Here is a 20,291-nt window from a genome sequence, read left to right on the forward strand (position 1 = left end):
GACACTTGTTCTCAACCCAGTGGTCACTATCTCTAAGTGGCTGACAAAACATAAAAAAAAAACACATTTACCTCGGAATTTACATGTGTTCTAACTTGTAAGAGATGTGTAAAACAGAACACCTGCGTTATAACGACTGTCACATGCTGATCTACTTTAACCATCCATGAAGTGCTAGGGAAAGCAAACTTTTATCTTGTGCTAACATATCCACACAGTCATTTAAAAGTATAGTTAAAAAAAGACGTGTATAATATGTGGATATAGGTTTATTCCGAAGACGAGCAACTTGTTAGCTTTCTCAGTTAGCTCACGTACTACAATATATATGAAGTTAAAAATACCGGACACGGCGGTTTCTTACTCGGGAGGATCGGGAAGTTGGGCAGTACATTCCTGGTTATTTCTACAACCAGGCGTGAATTACAGGAGGTCGACCAGCGTAGAAAGGTTAGAGAACGCGTGTTAGCCGTAAAAGTGCGTGTACAAGTAGACGCCTTCTTGCATAAGTTGCATTCGCACGCGTTGCGTTTTCGCAGAACTAAAAACAAAGGAAAAAAGCGGCGAAGCTAAGACACTTAGTTCAGCACACACCTGGCTTTTCGAGTAAAAACGACAACTAACAGTGCGATATATAGTAGCAAGCAAGCGGCTCAGTTACGAAAGTGCGTTGACGCTCATCGGACTTATCTTTCACTGTGGTGTGTACAAAGCGAAAAAGATGAAAAAGAAAAAAAGCGAATCCGAAATGACGTCACACGATGACGCAAGAGCATCCGGTCTTTGCTTTGTCGGGTTTATCGGAATCAGCGACAACTTTCGCCTTCTCTTGCTGTATCATCCCCATAAGGTCGTAGAACACCTGCATTTGAAATGAGTTAGCCAGCTCGAGAAACCCCGAACAAACTTTGTTTTCCTGTTAATGGTACATGCAGTAGTACTTTTATTTTGTGGGGTAGGAGCCACCTCTGGTCTAAATCCTAAGCCAGCATGCGAGGATGGCTTTTAGACCTCACCCACATAGAAAATGATGATTATTTAATATAAACATTATTCATTTGGGTAATGGCCCAAATCGTGCCCAAACCATTAGCCCACTGGCGTGTTTCGCCATAGGAGCTCACACATACAGAATAATGTCGTGCACAAAACGCGTATCGATATTACAGGCCGTGGCTTGACGTGTGCGACCATGAGGCAACAAATGATAATCAAATATTGAACGTTAATTAATGGCCCAAACGTCCAATTTGCACGACAGTGGACCTGCAGCGGAAATTACATCACGGCCAACGGTCGAGAGGTCAAAACAACGAACGTTGGGTCGTTAAATCAGCGCAGGAATAACTAGGAAGCTTGCCGACGCCATGAGAGCGTAGACAGCTTTAAAAGGCAGGGAGTAATGCGGTTAAATGCGATTTCCGCGGTAAAAGGTCAAAAGCACTCGGTCAATTTTATCAGAAAGTTTTGTAATTGTTTGGTGCGCGATAAAAGCGCAACTCTGCGTTTTATTACGGTTAGTCTTAACTCAATTGCTTGCCCACTAAAAGCGAGCGATTACAAATAGTAGCATTGGTGTTACATGAAAACAAGGATAAACACAAATAAACGAAATAAACAACTTAGGTTAACGGAAGAGCAATTGAAATAAAAATCTAAAATTAAAACGGCGGACAAAGGCTTCAGAATCCAACAGAAATATCATGCACGAAATAAAAACCTGCATGGTAACTTTGTGGCCATGCATGTCACTTGATGATGGTGGTTTAAAATTAAGTGTTTTAAAATAGGAATTCCCTTTTAAAACAAGGTGCTGCATGCAGCAAATGAAGAGAAAGTAAAATTGAATAAATGATGTTCATTCTATGATGAGAAGTGGCGCAGCTAGTGGTGTAGTTTTCTGAGTCGTGATACTTTCAAATGATATTTTTTAATTAAAATTTTACAACAAAAAAAATTCTGTTTGACTGGAGAAAAAATTGTGAATTTGGCCTCAAAAACTCCCTTTTTTATTTTTTTTAGCTGTACCACTGTTTATAAGTGTGGCTGAGTAACAGAAAAATTAATTTTTAGCAGGAAAGCCTTTTAAAATACTAGGCATATTGCGTTCAGCTCAAATCAATAAACTTCACCAGGAGTTTCATCACAACATTTCGTCAGTAAAGTTTAAAAAACTATAGAGTAGATATATATTTGCAAAAAATCAATCAAAAACTATGCGGGCATCAATCAGTCATTCAGTTATTTTCTACATAATTTCACGACTACACTAGCGTAAAAGGTGGTATTCAATAAAACAATCTGTATGATTTTTGTTTTTAAATAGGAGTATTACACATTTAAATATCTCCTTGATGTGTTTTTTTGAATCAGTTACATTTCCTTGATGCATAGAGATTTAGAAACTCTTTAAATGGCCCGGATGGGTGTTTAACAATGAATGTCCTCACTCAAATATCTGAGTGCTGTCTATAAAATATTGCAGCGCTTTTTGCACTGGGCAAAACATCCTTGTTTTTCTCCAGCATTGTCCGCTGGTCTTTGTTCAACCGTTTTGTTCTTTTCGACTTTTATCAATTTGAGCAAGTCAAAAAAGGCCTGAAAGAAAACACCAACACGTACCACAAGAGGCAAAGGAAATGATAAAATAAAAGAAAGCAAAATAAAAATTAAACTCAAAATTAAAATGAAATATGGAAACCTTGAAATTCAACAGGTTTTGGTAAAATAAATACCGCACAGAGTTTGTGGCAAATATGAGCCACGGAATTTTAATTTCCATGAAAAAATTCAATAGTAAAATACCAAAGAATTTCAAGGCTTGAAAAAACCGAATGTGCATGTGTGTGTGTATCCTCATATTGATCTAATATTGATATTTTCACAAATTACATTTGTGAATGCAAGCAGAAGGTAAGGTGTCCATGATTCATTCACACTTAAAAGCAAACTTTGTTGATGATTTTAAGCAATTTCTTGATATATACCATGATCAGAATTGCTACTAGCATGGTGGACATGCATACAAATAATAGGAAGGCAAACAACAGGCATAAGGTACCTTGTCTACATTATTCCTCGTCTTAGCGGAAGTTTCCACATACTGAACTCCCATTTTATCCGCAAACTGTTGGGCATCTGCCTGGCTTACCTGAGGATGACACACAAAGTTAATACGACTGTTTCAACATTAAAGGTATGAAAAGTTCAATATTAACTCAGCATATTGATAAATCACAGCTACATGACTCACTGTATACACAGATTAACCATTGACTGATGCAATATCATTATTAGCTTCACCGCACATATAAAGCCAATACTGTTAGTATTTCCACAGTAGCTTTGTAAAACCTGGTGCAATGAATAAACCTAATATATAATTATAAATGCCAAATGTAAACACATAAAATTTACATAGCTTATACAAAAACATTGATTCTGGCTTACAAAATTAGCAGTGCTTTTAGAAATAGCAAGATTAAGAACACAAAACGTCTAAGAAAGCTTTGTATTTTTGGGTTAAACCACAGAGTAGCCTACTAACATTGTTCTATGCTAAAAACTCGGTTGATACAACAATAAGAAACTGCCAAGTCTTTGCCATTGTTACCACAGTTGAAAATGTATATAATAAGGTAGGGGAAGATGGGACACCTTTTCATTTTATTTTCTCGTCCCATTTGGTAGAAAACAACGAAAATTTAAAGAATTTTAAAACCAAATTCTCACCACTCTTCTAAATCGGTGTTAAGTGTTTAAAACGCGATCAAGATATTCGGATATCATGTGCTAAAGGTGTCCCATCTTCCCCTATCCTACTATATAATAATCATTCGTAATTCCATTACCAAACATACTTAAACAGATGTGATTAACTGATTACCTGCCGATTGGTTTCTAGATCAGATTTGTTTCCAACAAGCAGGAATGGAATGCTACCAGCTGTGGTTGAGTCTACACCTTTCACTCGTAAGATTTGTTCCCTGGTTAAACAATTAATTATAAGTGTGAGAATAAAGATCAGCTGTTATTTTTTGTTTTTCAAACTTAAAGAATCAACATTTTGTCAGTTATTATTACTCATATAGCAGACAGACGATATGGAATACCCTGGGCAGCAACAGCATATATATACAGTATATATTTGTTTTTTAAAATAGCGTTTGTTTTTAAACCATCACTAAAACTTCAACCTGCCATAATAAGAATCAGGCAATTGCATTTCACTATATGCTTAAATATGCCTAAAATGTGGTTTTAAAACAAAAAGAGTACATAGAGGCATTTAGATATACTAAATAAAAAAAAACCCTATGCGTGTGTGTGCCTGTAAAAACAGTACCCAATGAAAGTCATACCAGTTAAACAACAATATTGTTTGAACACTAACTAGTAGCGCTGATGAGCAGCCTACTCCAATATACAGGAAGGTATCAAAATATACGTAATATGCAAATCAATTATCACACAGCCCGACACAACCAAAACAAAATAGGAAAGTATATAAAATAATACACAATAATATCATATGATAATATCAGCAAAAAGTTAATGGTAAATTACAGTACACAAGCCTGCAATTTTCTGTTTGATTACAATAACCAAACATCTTGAAAGTGCATTACAATCAAGCAGCTTAAGTACAGTATGTGAAACCAATATGGTAATTAGGTTTATGGTGTACTGGTATAGTAATAACATGTTACTACTACATCTGGCAATTACGTGATTATTGTTTTCTCAATAAATAGATACAACTGCACAGCTGTGAGTATAAAAGCAATGTAAAGAGAAAAGGCTGACTTCTAATTGTAATAAAAAGAACCTCAAATTTCGCATTTGACTTTATTATACAAATTATACAAAATATACAATTATTCATCGAGGTAAAACCGAAGTAGCTTATCTTATGTCACATTTTTGAGTTTTGCTCAAACATGCCAAAATGTGTCTTACGTCCAGCAACATGCAAAATTGTAAAAAAGACACTTTTTGAAGTGGTATAACATACCAATATCACTTTAAAAACATAAAACTACCTGAAATCCTGAGTGTCATCAAATGAAGAACTGTCAGTTATGGAAAACACGCAAAGAAATCCTTCCCCACTCCTAAAGTAGTTGTCACGTATCGCAGCATAATCTTCTTGCCCCGCTGTGTCAAGAATATCAATCTGTGCATCTTCCCCATCAAGAACAACTTTTTTACGGTAACTATCAGCTTTGGTTGGTTCGTAATCTTCAACAAACTGAAAAAGAATCAATTTTTTTAATTAGGGATTAAGCAACACTCTGTTTAAATAAGCAGCCTGTTATGAGTACGTGAAGTGACGGGTTTTATTAATGATATCATAATTATGGTTGTTGATTAGCATGGGTGTCTCTAAAATATGCATCGAACAAGGATGAAACCTCGCGGATTACTTGAAAGACGCGGATCAAACGTAGCTCTCACTATCTCACTGTGAAGCGGGGAAAAACAAAATCCAGTCGCGGCTAAATCTCCGAAACCCCTGACCTACCTAACTTGTTCGATCAACAGCTTGAAAAACTCGAACAGCGTCTCTAAAATACACACGAACAACGACATGGGAACATGACAGGTGTTACTAACCATGAAAATTGTTTTGTACTAATAAGGCTCTCAACCCCGCAACCCCATGAGCCCCCTTCTCGTATGCCATATATATATAGCCCCCTAGCCCCTTTTAGTTGATAAAAAAGAATTACCCAGCTGCCGTGTTCCGGCTGATCGCGCTCGTATTTTAGAGACACCAATTAGCACGCTAGTTTTAAATCTAAACCATTTTTTGTTCCGTCAACATGTTAACATGACTAATATACATAATATAGGCATATCCAAAGGATATTGCTTTCGGCGCATTCACCAAGTTTTCCTAATTTTGAAAACCAAGTTTGAGATACGGATGTAATGTAATTTGCTTGGCCGGAAAACGAAAGTGGTTATAACAGGTGTGTTTATAAACCTCGTGCTAGCTTACGAGTTGCCATGTATGTTACTTAGGTAATTATTTTTTTGAGTTGTAAATTACAATATTGCCCTTGGAAAAGAAACTAACGGCAATTGATTTAAGCCAGTGGTTACTAATGGATTGTCCAAATTATCAGCGATATATATAAAAATAAAAAATTTCCCCCCAAAATAATCACCCACAAAGTAGCATACATGGTAACTTGTAAGCTGGCACGAGATATATGAACACCTGTATTTTTAACGACTGTCGTTTTCCGACCACACATCATAAAGTTACATTCATTAATTTATCAATATTTATTTTTACCTCATCATACATAAATTGAAGCGTAAGAGCAGATTTTCCGACACCCCCACTTCCAACCATAATTACTTTATGTAGACTCGTTTGACCAGCGTTTTGCTTTTTGTTTGCTGCCATTACTCCAATTGGCAATTCTTTTTAGCTGTGAAAAATCTTTTCTTGCTGCGAGTTTTCGATGTAAATGTAAAACGAACTCAAGAAATCAAAGTAAAGCCTTAAACTGTACGTGCTAAAATCGTTTAACCTGCAAGTCAAAAATAAAAATGGTAAAAACAGTTTATATAACTAAAAATACCTCGAACTATTGCTGATTACATCATTCTTATCAATATGTTGTAGTTTGGGGTTCACTGTACAATTTTACAAATATATTTAATATCACTCGTTATGGCCTTTGTTAGTTACCGCATTAAACGTGTATTCCCAAACCTTAAATTTCTCGTTTGAATACGACCCACTGTCAGAGGCGCTAATACACAATGAACTATATAGTGGTCGCTATTGGTTAACGGCAAGCGGTTACAACTACTTGATATTGCTTCGCTTTGATTATGAAACAGCAAACATACAATACAAACATGACTAAGGTCGTATTTAGCACTTCTAAAATCCTCCTACAACGCGAACAAAGTAATAAACCGCAGGGTGGGGCCGCTAAAATAAGAAATGAAAATGGTGCCCCGATCGCAGTGATGCACAAGCATATACTTTCAGTGTTTACGAATATGTAGTACATCTATTTTATCCACCACATAAACGATAACTTTGTTTGTAACTTTATGGTGCTGAATACAAAGTTTATTTATTAAATATGTATAAACCAATGTTAATGCAAAACCATATATTACACATTGATGTAAACATAGTTTTAGATTTGTTAGGTGTTCCTGTCAAATTAAAAGAATTTATTTTTAGGTCGTCCAGTGGTTTTTAAAGCTTTTCATACACCGTTACTTTTAAAACTATTACATTAAACGAACGATGATATAACATGCCTTGTGCTGAAAATAAACTTTTTGCAGTTCCCGCATGCCGTTAAAAGATTTTTACCGAAATTCGTTCTAATATATCTATGTTGCTAAGACAAAAAGAGCGTAGGGAAAGCCCCCTAACATGTTTGTTTGTTTTTGTTTTTTAAAGATAATTTCGTTAAGATTTTTTACACTTTATATTCTAATATCAGTGCTTCTGACCGATTTTAAATCTCTTTAGCGTTTTATGGAATTTAGTCAATATGAGTGGACGAGACCTAAAGGCGTTTGTCTTACAACACAGGAGTCGTTATCAAGACATGCAAGAGCAAAACCATTTGGTAACCAGAGCTATGGCAGGATATTCCAGCGACCGCTACAGACAGGTATATATTTATTTGAGGTGTTAAATTTATCTTGGGTGTTTGGAAGTGCGAAATATATGAGTGTTCGGTGTTCCACTTTTTAAGGTGTTTATGTTCGGCGCCGTAGCATAGTGGTTAGCGCGCCTGCCTGTAACCCAGAGGTAATGGGTTCAAGGTTCGACGTTGCTACCATTGTGGGGGTATGTGTCCTTGGGCAAGACACTTAACGGCAAGTGCTCCAACCTAGTGAGTAGTGATCACAATGGGTTGTCCAAATTATTAGCCATACATAAAAAAGGAAAAAAATCCAAAAAGAAAATAATCACCCACAAAGTAACATACGTGGTAACTCGTAAGCTGGCACGAGGTGTTAAACCCCTGTTATAACGACTGTTCGTTTTCTCGCCATACAAGGATAAAGTAAGTTACATTCATTCATTCCTATTTAAATTATAAATATGATTTTCATGTGAACACAACTTAAAACTCTCTGGTGTTCAACGTTTTTTTTTCTGGTTCTGACCGAAAATCTAGCCACAAATGAAAAAGCAATAGCCTCAAACAGGTGTATGGTAAAGTTTTAAACCTTGTGTTTTGTTCAGATTGATTATGAAGAGTTTAAATCAATCACTAACAAGTACAAAGAAAAGGGAGAACTTTCTAAACAGAAGGTAACTTGTTCTACCTGATTTTCCCAATGCAAAACTTCTTTTGACTTGAAGAAACTTCCTACTAGGTAAAGAAACTCCAATCCAGAGTTAGCAAAGGTCATGAGCAATCTCTTGTGAAACAACACAATGTGGTAAGATGCATGTAATAGTGAACAACTGTTGTTTAGTTAGTATTGTTACTGTTTTATAAGGTATCTTAGTATTCCCCTTTTATGTATTCTATTTTTTGCCATAATAATTTTACCTCTTATCTTTTTCTGATTGTTCAATACCATGTATTAAAAAAGGCCTACAAATACAAGAATAAAATTTGCATTAAATTTGTTAAAATGGGCTATTGGAAATTATTTCAAAATATCAAGATTTTCCGATTTTTGAAACTGCTCAAGTGTTAAGCAGTTAATTATTACACTACCACAAAATGCTCGGAATGTAACATCCTCACGGCTCCCATAGACCGTTGTTAATTGTTTAAAATACGATCAGGATATTTAGTTATTATGTGTCAAAGCTCAAAGGTGTCCCGTCTTCCCCCACCCTACTATATGTAAAATACAGTGCAATAACACTTAAGGTGGCTGTACACACTACACAGTATCCGACATGCGAATTCGCTTGCGAAGTCGTATGAAAACCCATTACCAAGTTCCGCATGCGGCAGCGAAATCCGAACAAACCAAATTAGTTACGGATACTGTGTACAGCCACCTTAAGTGTTATTGCATTGTATTTTACATACATTTACTACTATTATCTTGTGCGTTATTACGAAGTCCGGACAAAGCGGACGAATTCCGGGTACTGTGTACAGCTGCCTTTATGTGGGTGGTAGTTAAATACAGATATATATACTTTTTAAATAACCACACACATTAGTACCTATCCACATACAGATTGCCGTATATACAATATTTACTACTTGGTTGGTGCAAAAACTGTCTTAAGCAGTAGTAGTGTAGGACATTTTTTTAAACAGGTTTGGGAAAATTCTTGGAAAGGGTATTCAAGAAATTCATTAAATGTTGAAGCTGAATGTGATGCTGCTGTGAAGCAATTGGTGGAAAATACAAAGATATTTGATAAGGAGTTTTCAAACCATATACAACAGTAAGATTTTTTCCTATCCAATAAGAAGTGGCTGGCTTAAAAAGCTGGTGAGGTCCATGCAGTAGCACAACAGGTGTTCGGTTAATGAGTCTTGGGCCAATCCTGGTTTAAATCTTGGGACTAATCGCATACCATGCTGTGTGAGCTCACCCACATAGAATTAAAGATGAAAAGTAAATATACCTGCTTTAATAACAACATGCACCAAAAGGGTTAATGTGTTTTAATAATGTACATTTTTTTCAAAGCCATAAAGAGAGGTTTTAATAAAATATAAATATTTTGGCAATTTATATCTATTTTATTACAGAATACAATATATGGAATTAAATGTGTCTGGCGCCGTGGTATAGTGGTTAGCGCGCCTGCCTGTAACCCAGAGGTAATGGGTTCAAGGCTCGACGCTGCTACCATTGTTGGCGTATGTGCCCTTGGGCAAGACACTTAACGGCAATTGCTCCAACCCAGTGGTTACTAATGGGTTGTCTAAATTATCAGAAATACATAAAAAAAAAATCCCCAAAAAATAATTACCCACAAAGTAACAAACATGGTAACTCGTAAGCTGGCACGAGGTGTTAAACCCGTGTGATAACGACTGTCGTTTTCCGGCCACGCGAGGATAAAGTAAGTTACATTCATTCATTCATTCAAATACTGGCATCATAAATTAAATTCAACCGTAACAAGTATTATTTGAATAAAATATTAAATGTGTTTTTACTTAGGTCAGTGTTGGGAAGAGAAAATGATGTTGAAAAGTTTAAAGAGGCAATTATTGAACCGATTAATGACCTCACCGGTGATTTAAAACATAGGTGGATACTCATTTATCTTTGTTTGAATATTTAATGTGTATTGTTGCTGTTGTGGAAAAAGTTTCTGAATTATGAATCACTTAGATACCTTTGACTGCTAAATATTTGATTTATCAAAGTGTGTTTACTGGTTTTGTGTATGTTTAGTGAAAAGTCTTTTGTTTATCGCTCATTAAGATGTGTTTTGTTTTTCACTAAAAAAAGATGTGTTTTTTTGTCACTAACTATTCAAAAATTAAAACTGAAAAAAAAATATAGAAATTTTTAAATTAAAAACTTTACTCTTACAGAATGAAACATCCCACAAACGATCCTTCTATTCCTCTGGAGGAGAGGCAGGAGGAAGAGGAGAGGATCATGGATCAAATTGATCACGTGAAGCATCAAAGTGATGCTGTCTTCCGATGGTTGCAGCAGCAAAGAGAAGCTCTGGAAGACGATCTGGAAAAATCAGATATTTTAAATGTGAACAATTTATTCAATACAACAGCATATGAGTGTGACATATCTTTATTATTGTACACGACTTCCTAGGTGTTTGGAAAGTAATTGTGCAGTGTTGTAATAATTTTTTCGTTATTCCAAGAAAGCAAGTCTTTTCTAAGAGAGCAGCTGATTAAGGTGTTTAGAACAAAATAAAAAGGCTCAAGCCTGTATTGATGCTAACATGGGTCACATTTATCACCATTTTTATTTGTCATTCATATTTTCACTTCTTGAAGTCTATACTGAAATATCTCTGTTAATATGTATGTAGGTGCATAATAACCTTTTGAATACAGTTTTAGACAATTATATTAAAATGTTGTCCTTTTAATATTTATTTTTATTTATTTTAAGCCCAGTTTTGAGTATAAAGTTCATTTCCCCTCTCAATAAAATTAAGTTTGTCCGCTGCTAAATAAAAGTAATTATAAAACAATACAAATAAGTAATCTGTTCTTACCTTTTACAGCAGGGGTCAGATACACAAATGCCGTCTTTAGATTCCGCGATTCCAGTTGATATCGTGTTCTCTCATTGTCCGCTTGATGATGTTCGTCATTCTGTGATGCGACAGTTGGTTGATCTGCAGTAAGTTTTACTAAAATAACTAAATGTTAAGTTGGTGCCACTCCCCAGACATCTAGCCTTTGTTTTTCTGATTTGACTTTTTTCCATTACTTACTTAATTAAAGTCTTGGTAAATATGGTTTTAGTTTTATTGTCTTTTTTAATTTTGATGTTATGTGTATATTTCAAGTTTGAAGACTCTTATGGCAATTTAATATAGTGTGGACCAAATTTTTATTATTCTATGTATGTTACCTTTTTCAGAGTTTTGTTTTGCATTTTAATATGGTTTTTAATGTGTAACATTCTAATTTCTTTAAAACAAATTTATTTTACCACAATATCTATATATCACACAGCACACAATACCAAGAAAAATTCAACAAAGAAAACCAGATGGTCAATGACATTGAAAGGCACCTATATAAAGATGAAACAAAATGGAACAGGCAGGACCACCTTACTCTTACTCTAGTGGGTGAGATCTACCACAAACACACACCTGTGCATTTAAAAAAGTTTATTCCTACACTGGTGCCGGATATGCTGTCAAGGTTGTTAAAGGGAAAAACAAGATGGACAATTTTTGATGCAGAGTCAAGTAATATGAAACTGAGGTGCATAATTATGGGTGAAATACATACATTGTTGGGTGTATTCTGTCTATTTCTTCCAAATACACTCTGTCTGGCGCCGTGGCACAATGGTTAGCGTGCCTGCCTTAAACTAGAGGTTACGAATTCAAGGCTTGTCACTGCCACCATTGTGTGCATATGTGTTTTGGGGACGCCTAATGACAATTGCTCCAACCAAGTGGTCACTAATGAGTTGTCAAATTGTCTGTCATACATAAAAAGACACAATTAATCATCAGAAAGTATTGCATAAGTGTCTTGTTTCATACACCTTGTCCCTCTTTTAAGCATTTAACTTTGTGTGGGAAAAATGTAGAAAATTTCTTAATCAAATTTAACTGAAACAGTGCATTTTTCTGTATAGGTTTGCAAAAGATCGAATGAAGTCAATTATATCTTGTTATATGAGAGACAAAGACAACCTTCATGCACGAGGTCTAGCTTTGTATAATGATGTGACGGATAAATTACGTAAAGCAAAATGCAAAGCTGCATTGATACAAGAGCAAAAGATAATATGTGAACGACTTCACCAAGAATTATCAGTAAGTCTTGAATTTATGCCTAAAAGGAATGTTTTAATACTCCGGTTTTATAATGCATATTTTAATTGCTAGTGGGTTAGTTTTATAAACAGATAATTGGAAAAATGATGTTGTTTTATATTTCTCATAAGCAGGCACAGGAGGTGGAATAGAACACCTGTGAGCATGAATAGGCCCACTCATTCCTTGATTCTGTTTTATTACGGTTATTGGTTACTCATTCATTTTTTGATTGAGTATGTGTCCTTGGGCAAGGCATTTAATGGTAATTGGTCCAACCCAGTGGTCACTAATGAATTGCCTAACATGTGTTACATACGTGGTAACACGTAAGCTACTATGAGGTGTATAAAACAGAACACCCGTGTATAAAGAGTGTCATTGCATTTATTCATTCTGTTTTTTTTTTTATAAAGGAAATGTACGAACGTCAAGCTGAGATGATGAGGATTGAGGAAATGCTCTCGGAGCAACGGAGGATGAAACAAGAGGAGGAACGAATGAGATCAAGATATAGGATGGAGAGCAAACGACGAGAGGTAGTTATACTTTTTACACAGTACAAATAAATGAATGTAACTTATTTATTTTCTCGTTGCGGTGCAATGACAGTCATTACAACACAAATGTTTTGTTTCATACACTTGTTTTCGCATAGTACACAAATTTATGTATGTATGTATGTAACTTACTTTATCCTCGCATAGCTGGAAAAGGATAGTCGTAAAACACGGGTGTTCTGTTTCAAACACCTTGTGCCAGCTTACAAGTTACTATATATATGTTAGTGTGTGGGTGATTATTTTTTGTGTGATTTTTTTATTTTTTTATGTTTGGCTGATAATTTGGACAACCCATTAGTGACCACTGGGTTGGAGCAATTAGTGTTAAGTTTCTTGTCCAAGGACACATATGCCCACAATGGTAACAGCATAGAGTTATATGAAGAATAAGCAACATTTTTCACAATGCTATATATATTTGCATTTTAATCAAAGAGTTTTTAAATATTTAATTCCTTTTATCCACACAAAAGGCTCGAGAACGAATCCATGAATTCAACCAGAGAAAGGCTGACATGGCTGAGTTAAAGAGGAAAGAGAATGAAAAACGACTCTCACAACTTCAACTTGAGATGGCTAAGCAAAGAAAATCCGATAAAGAAAGGTTCTTATATTATACTTATACTTATATGCATGTCATATTTACACATGCGTTCTTTCATTAATGTAGGTTGGGGTAAGGTGGTCCATATTTTCATTTCATTTATGGTACGATGGTTCTGTTTTCATTCTTTTTTATCGTTCTATTTGGTAGTAAACAAATAATTTTACTAGAATTATAAAACCGTATCCTTAAGACTTTAAAAAAGTTTTGATAACATTGTTAAAAGTGCGATTTTTTAAATATTACAGTATAAGGTTGGGGAAAGACGGGACATATTTATGACATAATATCCAAATATTCGGATTGTGTTTTAAACAATTAAGAAATATGAGAGTCGCAATGATACGGTTTATAATTCTTTGAATGTTCTCTATTTACTACCAAATGGGAGGAGAAAATGGAATAAAAAGGTGCCCCATCTTCCCCCCCACACTCCTATATATTATGTGGTAATGGTATCCATATTTCGATATCTATGTAGTTAAATAAATGAATGGTCAAAATATCATCATCAGCGACAGTCGTTATACGTTAACTATTTAAGTTTCGAATGTTATTGTAAATTGGTATCCCTCTCATTAGTTCTGTCTAATTCACGATTACAAACAAGTTTGTTTGGGAGTTTACGGCTTGTTTATAAGGTTTTACTGGCGCTTATCTGTGGATTAAGTCTGGTGGTGTGCGCGTTCGTGTTCGGTTACTCGATCCCGACCCCGGACCAGTTTTGCCCGATAAGCTGAAAACTACTTTCGCGTTAAATACAGGGTCGAATTCCGCGAGAAAATTTACAAAGAGAAACAAGAAGAGGCGAAGGAGGAGGCGAGGAGGAAAGAGTGGGAGGAAAGTGAGAAAGAGCGACGTCTGGAAGCCCTCAGGAACACGGTAGGTATTGCTGCGCTAAGTTTTCTGCCCCATGCGTGTCAAATTAAGAAATTAAAGAATGCGATATCTTGCTTATCGTGTGGTTTAGGTGTTATCTCGTGTTTTATTAAATTTAGCGAGAAAACCAGAGTGTTCTGGAAAGGATACATTTTGTTTGCGTTGACATTCCTTACCGTCCGTGTCTTCCCGTGCGATAACAAATAGCCGTTGATGGAAACAACAAAGAATTAGGAAGTTACGGAAAATCGACAGTCGTTATGACACGCTGTGCATAAATATATTTTAACGACTGTCATTTTGCTGTTAATTCTCCTCTCTTCGTTGTTTTAATTAATTAGATCTTCGCTTTCGCATTCGAAGAGTTAAATAAAACTTATGGTATAGTAGGTTGGGGTAAAATGGGACAAATTTTCATTATACTTTACCCGTCCCATTTGACAGCAAACAAAGAACAATCAGAATTATAAAACCATTTCCTTATACGAGTCGTTACGACTCTCATGACTCATAGACCGTTGTTAATCGTTTAAAATACGATGAAAATATTAGTTATTCTGTGCTTAAGGTGTCCCATATTCTCCACAGTACTATATGTTTAATGTGAATGACATACTGATGTTACAATTGTTCAAAAACATTTTTGGTTGACAAACCCATTGCGTGAATCATCATGTACAAGCTAAATGAGAAATTGAAAATTCCAATGTAATGTTACCGCTACTAGTATTAGCGGAACTCGTAATCTGGTCTGATCAGAATACAATTCATTTCTAAGAAAAATGAACGTAACTGTATACTAGCTGTCGAAATACGAGTTCCAAACAATTTCTTTTCTTCCATAGTTTAGTATTGGCATTTTTTCTATACCACCGTCATACTTTGAACATATACTAAAAACTTAAAAGAACACCAACATAACAAGTTTTTTTTATTTATTTATGTATATCAGGGGTTCCCAAACCGCGGCCCGCGGGCCATCTGCGGCCCGCGGGAGCAAAATAAATGGCCCGCAGAGGACTTTAAAAAATTACCGATTTACATACGTAGATACGTTCACAAATGCACGTATTACTTTAAAAAATCTTCTAAAATCGTTTTATTAATTTATCTGATAATCTACATTGCCTTTGTTACGTCACAAGAATAGTTATGACCGTCACAGCATCAACCAACCTTTCACGCTCGTTACTCTGGTAGGAGTTTTACATGGGTTATACCGCGTTGTAAAAATGGCCGAAAAGAAGCGAAAACTAGTGAGTGAAAACAGACAGTTTTAGAAAAGTGGCAACATTCGTACTTCTTTGTACAAAAAGACCAGGCATGCACATGCCTAGTATGCAAGCAGGCTATTCCTGTATTAAAAGAATACAACTTAAAACGACATTATGAAACAAAGCATTTGGAAAAATTTAAACATTTGGTTGGTGATGATAGGATTGCTAAATATAAATCACTCGAAACATCTTATAAAAGTAAAAAAAAACATGTTTAAGAAAATGTCAAGTGAAAGTGAAGCGACAGTTATGGCCAGTTATGTTGTTTCATATAATATTGCTCGAAGAAGTCGCCCTTTTATCGAGGGTGAGTTTGTACGGGACTGCATGCTTCAAGTTGTAGAGCTGCTTTGTCCGGAACAGAGAAGTAAATTTGCGAACATTAGTCTTTCCAACAACACAGTAACTCGGCGCATTGAAGATATTGGTAATGATATTGATTTACAAATGAATGAATTACTCGAAAATTTTACTCATTTTTCTATTGCATTGGATGAGAGCACCGACTTGAGCGATACGACACAGCTACTTATATTCATTCGCGGAATTACAGACAAATTTGAAGTTCACGAAGAATTGTTGTCTTTGCAAAGCTTAAAAGGGCAAACTCGTGGTGTCGATATCTTTGATGCTATTTGCAGTGCCTTTTGTCATCATAACGTTGACTGGAATAAACTAGTGGGAGTCACTACTGATGGTGCTCCTTCTATGGTCGGGAAAAGATCAGGTTGCGTAGCACTTCTAAAATCCAAGTTTAATGAAATAACAAACAAAGAATTAATCACTTACCATTGCATCATTCACCAGGAGGCTCTAGTTTTGAAAGTTCTCCAAATGAAAAATATCATGGATGTCGTAATTAAATCAGTCAATTTTATTCGCAGTAGAGGACTTAATCATCGCCAGTTTAAATCGTTTTTGGAAAGCCTTAACTCAGAGCATGAAGATGTTGTTTATTTCACCGCGGTCCGATGGCTGAGTACAGGAGCAACACTAAGCAGATTTTTTCATTTGCGCCAAGAAATCTTTGAATTTTGCAAGGAAAAAAACTACGATATCCCCGAACTTCAAGAAAATGAATGGCTTTGCGACTTGGCGTTTTTGGTCGACATTACTGCCATAATGAATTCTTTAAACTTAAAACTCCAGGGCAAAGGCAAATTGGCTTCAAGCTTGATCGATGACGTCCGAGCAACAGAACGAAAGTTAGTTCTGGTTAGATCCCAGTTGCTTGACGAAAATATTTTGAATCTTTCAATGTGTACGAAATTTGCAGATGAGAATCCTGCCGCAAGACATTTATTTTTTAACACTAAGTATAGCGAAACAATCACGCGTCTACTGGATGAATTTTCAAGAAGATTTGATGACTTTCGAAGCCGTAGTACAGAGTTTCAATTATTTAGAAACCCATTTCAATGTGCGGTAGAAACAATGCCCACCAAATTCCAGTTTGAATTAATTGAGTTGCAGGAAAATACAACAGCAAAAGATAAATTCAAAAGCGAAGAGCTGTTGACGTTTTATCAAAACTTGAACAATGATACTTATCCCGTGCTATTGACACATGCCAAAGAAATGGCTTGTTTGTTTGGATCCACGTACCTCTGTGAGCAGACGTTTTCCGTGATGAATATCAACAAATCAAAACTTCGTACCAGATTAACAGATAGTCACCTGGGGGCTGTGCTAAGAATTAATTGTACAAAATTGAAACCTCGTTTTACAAAAATAATTTCACAGAAATCCCAACTGCACAAGTCAAAGTAAAAAGCATGATTGATCTATAAATAGCCTACTTTTCGTTTTTCGTTTATTCATTCGTTCATTTCTTAACTATCGGTAACATGCTTTCACGACATGATTCAATAAAAACAAAAAACTGTGAAACTTTGTCTTTTATTCTGCAAGTACGAAGTTTAATCTATTCCAGAATCGTTGTTTATTAACAGCATATTCGTCAAACTTCCTGACCTAACAGTATTCGTTATAACCGCATTTTCGCCAATACGCGTCGCGTCGCAAATATAGCGAGGAAAACCTTCTTCGCTTGGCGGCCCGTCGCATAATTATGATTTCACATATTGGCCCGCGATTTCATAAGTTTGGGAACCCCTGATGTATATAGTAGGGTGGGGGAAGATGGGACACCTTTAGCACAGAATATCTAAATATTCTGATCGTGTTTTGAACAATTAACAACGGTCTATGGGAGTCATGAGGATACGGTTTTACAATTATTTAAATTTTCTTTGTTTACTACCAAATGTGACGAGAAAATAGAAGATAAGGTGTCCCATCTTCCCCCACCTTACAAATATATATGTCTTCGAAAATAATATAGCCAAGATTAGATTATTGGAAATACAAAAAAAATCAACAAAAAAACGACATAACTTTCGACTGATTTGCGCATTAATTGTATTTTATTTACTAGCGCCTATGTTTTAATATCCGCGACCGCGACACTATAGACTAAAGGAGTATTAAATATGACAATAACACGTTATTTGCGTGTAACAGCTACGCTTTTTAACTGCTGACACTTTTCCATACTTTTGGCCCATAGCGTGTTTTAACAACTATTGTTCTGCTGTTGATTTCCTCCTCTTCGTTCTTTAAATATTATAATATTCGTTATCGTTTTCGTAGAAATAAATAAAAATTATATTAATAGGACAACCAAAGGAATCAACGACAAAACGACAGTTGTTAAAACACGTTATGGACCAAAATCACGGGAAAGAATGTCAGTTAAAAAGGGTGGCTGCTGTTGCTCCCAAATAACGTGATGTCATATTTATTACTCTATGTATAGCGTCGCGGATTTTAAAACATAGACCTTAGTAATTATAAAACAATTATGGCGCAAAACGGTCAAAAAACTTATATGTTTTGTTGTTTTTTTAGGACCCAATGGCGCTAAGTATTATTATTACCATCACATTATCTCTTCTTTTATGTAGGTGGCAGTTACTGCAGTGGCCGACCCCAGCCGAATGGTTGGCGAAACGACCGCTAGCAAGGCGAGAGCGGGTGTAGGTACGAACCAGGATGTCAACTTACAAGCACCGCTATTCAACACGTTCGGTTACAGTGATCGGCAGGTGGGACCGAGACTTTGAAATAGCGCACGCTATATACGGTGTGGACATTCGTATCAAAGATATCAAATTATTGTGTCCTTGCGCAAGGCATTAAGCGGTAATTTCTTAAGTCTAGCGGTTTCCAATGGGTTGTCAGAATTGTCTGCTACATTAAAAAATGACCCCCCTCAAAAAGATTACCTGTAAACCAATTTTCAATTTAAAAAACGTTTGTTTTCAATCTAAAAAAATAAATAAAACTTGTAAACCAATTTTAAAAAACAGGTTGTATTCAATTAAAAGAAACTCGCGAGGCGACTGCAAGGATGACGGAATGTTATTAAAAGCGATTAATTTTCCAACACATTTTTATCTGTGTTTTCATACGACTCGATTTCAACACGCGTTCCCCTTTTAAAAACATTAGAACACCAAATAACGAATTGCCTGCCTAAAAATGTCATTTTTATCAATCGTATATATTTTGTCTACAGATGGGCCGCGATGTGCGCATGCGCGTGGAGGCAGCCATGCGCGAAGCTGGGATCCACAAGAGCGAATATGCTCGGAAAGTAATGGCAACATTAGCACCGCCCACGCAGCCAAGAAGGGACAACGATTCCAGTGCATTCGCATCGGCGTTTGGTAACGTTAACCAGACGTAGGCCTCAATGTGCCAAGTAGGGGCAATAAATGATCGCAAAATTTCACAGTATTTTCACATTTTTCCTATTTTGATGATTTCCAGTCAATTAAAGCAGTTTTTCAATGTTACAACCGGGCATACAGGCAATAATATGCCTTGGCGCTATAAATGAACACACAATTTCGAAGTATATTTTCCATTTTTGTGTATATGTTTGTTTCATCTTTTTGTTTAAAACATTTTATACAACTTTTAAAAGGATAATAATACAAATAGTTTGACTACAATAACAGTCAACAATGAAAGCCTATGGCCACACACTTTTGGGTCGCGAGAATCTTAATAATAACTGTTTTAACGTCACCACTGTTGCAGTTTATATTTCCTAACTTCGATTTTTTTCGATAATTTTCAAATAAATGACGTACGTGGCTAATAAGTCGTGCGCGCTGGACGTCTACCACAGCACGAGGTGTATTCACGGTGCTGTAACACATATGGCTAGGTCAGTATAGAGTATAGACTAATCAACACGATTTTTACGACTGAGTAAATGGGTTTAACTAATTTATCCTCACGTGGTAGGTCATCGACGGCCGTTATAACACGGATGCTCTGTTTTATACACCTCTTAGGAGTTACCACGTACGTAACTTTATTAGTGATAATTTATTCACATTTATCTAAGTAACGTTAAACTGACGCGACACTTGCCAATAAGTGTGGTTAAAATTTAATTTTCTCCTAATCATTACGGATACCACTCACTC

The 20,291-nt window shown here is 35.8% G+C and overlaps 2 protein-coding genes across 3 annotated transcripts; one reads left to right on the top strand and one right to left on the bottom strand.

Annotated features, from left to right (window-relative positions):
• Positions 1-251: 251 nt before the first annotated feature.
• LOC149738644 (ras-related protein O-RAL-like) lies at positions 252-6,570 on the bottom strand. Of its 2 annotated transcripts, none has more exons than XM_089874731.1 (5): positions 6,305-6,570; positions 5,043-5,251; positions 3,887-3,986; positions 3,062-3,151; positions 252-862 (listed from the first exon to the last, which is right to left on the bottom strand). In XM_089874731.1, exons 1-5 carry the CDS (start codon positions 6,416-6,418, stop codon positions 755-757), a joined length of 621 nt encoding a protein of 206 aa, XP_089730857.1. In that variant the 5' UTR covers positions 6,419-6,570; the 3' UTR covers positions 252-754. The 2 variants fall into 2 exon arrangements, with proteins under 2 accessions (XP_089730857.1, XP_089730856.1); XM_089874730.1 differs by lacking the exon at positions 252-862 and adding an exon at positions 1,453-2,598.
• An 857-nt stretch (positions 6,571-7,427) lies between these two features.
• Positions 7,428-19,960, top strand: LOC149738645 (coiled-coil domain-containing protein 148-like). The gene is made up of 14 exons (XM_089874723.1): positions 7,428-7,658; positions 8,240-8,308; positions 8,374-8,439; positions 9,285-9,415; positions 10,144-10,233; positions 10,524-10,698; positions 11,189-11,307; positions 11,646-11,903; positions 12,286-12,466; positions 12,883-13,005; positions 13,503-13,633; positions 14,398-14,515; positions 18,756-18,896; positions 19,370-19,960. Exons 1-14 carry the CDS (start codon positions 7,536-7,538, stop codon positions 19,538-19,540), a joined length of 1,896 nt encoding a protein of 631 aa, XP_089730849.1. The 5' UTR covers positions 7,428-7,535; the 3' UTR covers positions 19,541-19,960.
• Positions 19,961-20,291: the final 331 nt, after the last annotated feature.

Source organism: Ciona robusta, chromosome 3, assembly GCF_009617815.1.
Source record: "Ciona robusta chromosome 3, ASM961781v2".
In the NCBI taxonomy this organism is placed as follows: Eukaryota; Metazoa; Chordata; class Ascidiacea; order Phlebobranchia; family Cionidae; genus Ciona; species Ciona robusta.

What these genes read in the sequence shown, in the direction of transcription:
- LOC149738644 (XM_089874730.1), bottom strand. Translation starts at nt 6,418, where the DNA reads ATGGCAGCAAACAAAAAGCAAAACGCTGGTCAAACGAGTCTACATAAA. An exon ending in GATGACACTCAGGATTTCAG is followed by an intron (nt 3,987 to 5,042) that starts GTAGTTTTATGT and finishes TTGTTTAACCAG; the next exon opens with GGAACAAATCTTACGAGTGA. An exon ending in CGAGGAATAATGTAGACAAG is followed by an intron (nt 2,599 to 3,061) that starts GTACCTTATGCC and finishes GTTTTCTTTCAG; the next exon opens with GCCTTTTTTGACTTGCTCAA.
- LOC149738645 (XM_089874723.1), top strand. Translation starts at nt 7,536, where the DNA reads ATGAGTGGACGAGACCTAAAGGCGTTTGTCTTACAACACAGGAGTCGT. An exon ending in AAAAATCAGATATTTTAAAT is followed by an intron (nt 10,699 to 11,188) that starts GTGAACAATTTA and finishes TACCTTTTACAG; the next exon opens with CAGGGGTCAGATACACAAAT. An exon ending in TGGAAGCCCTCAGGAACACG is followed by an intron (nt 14,516 to 18,755) that starts GTAGGTATTGCT and finishes TCTTTTATGTAG; the next exon opens with GTGGCAGTTACTGCAGTGGC.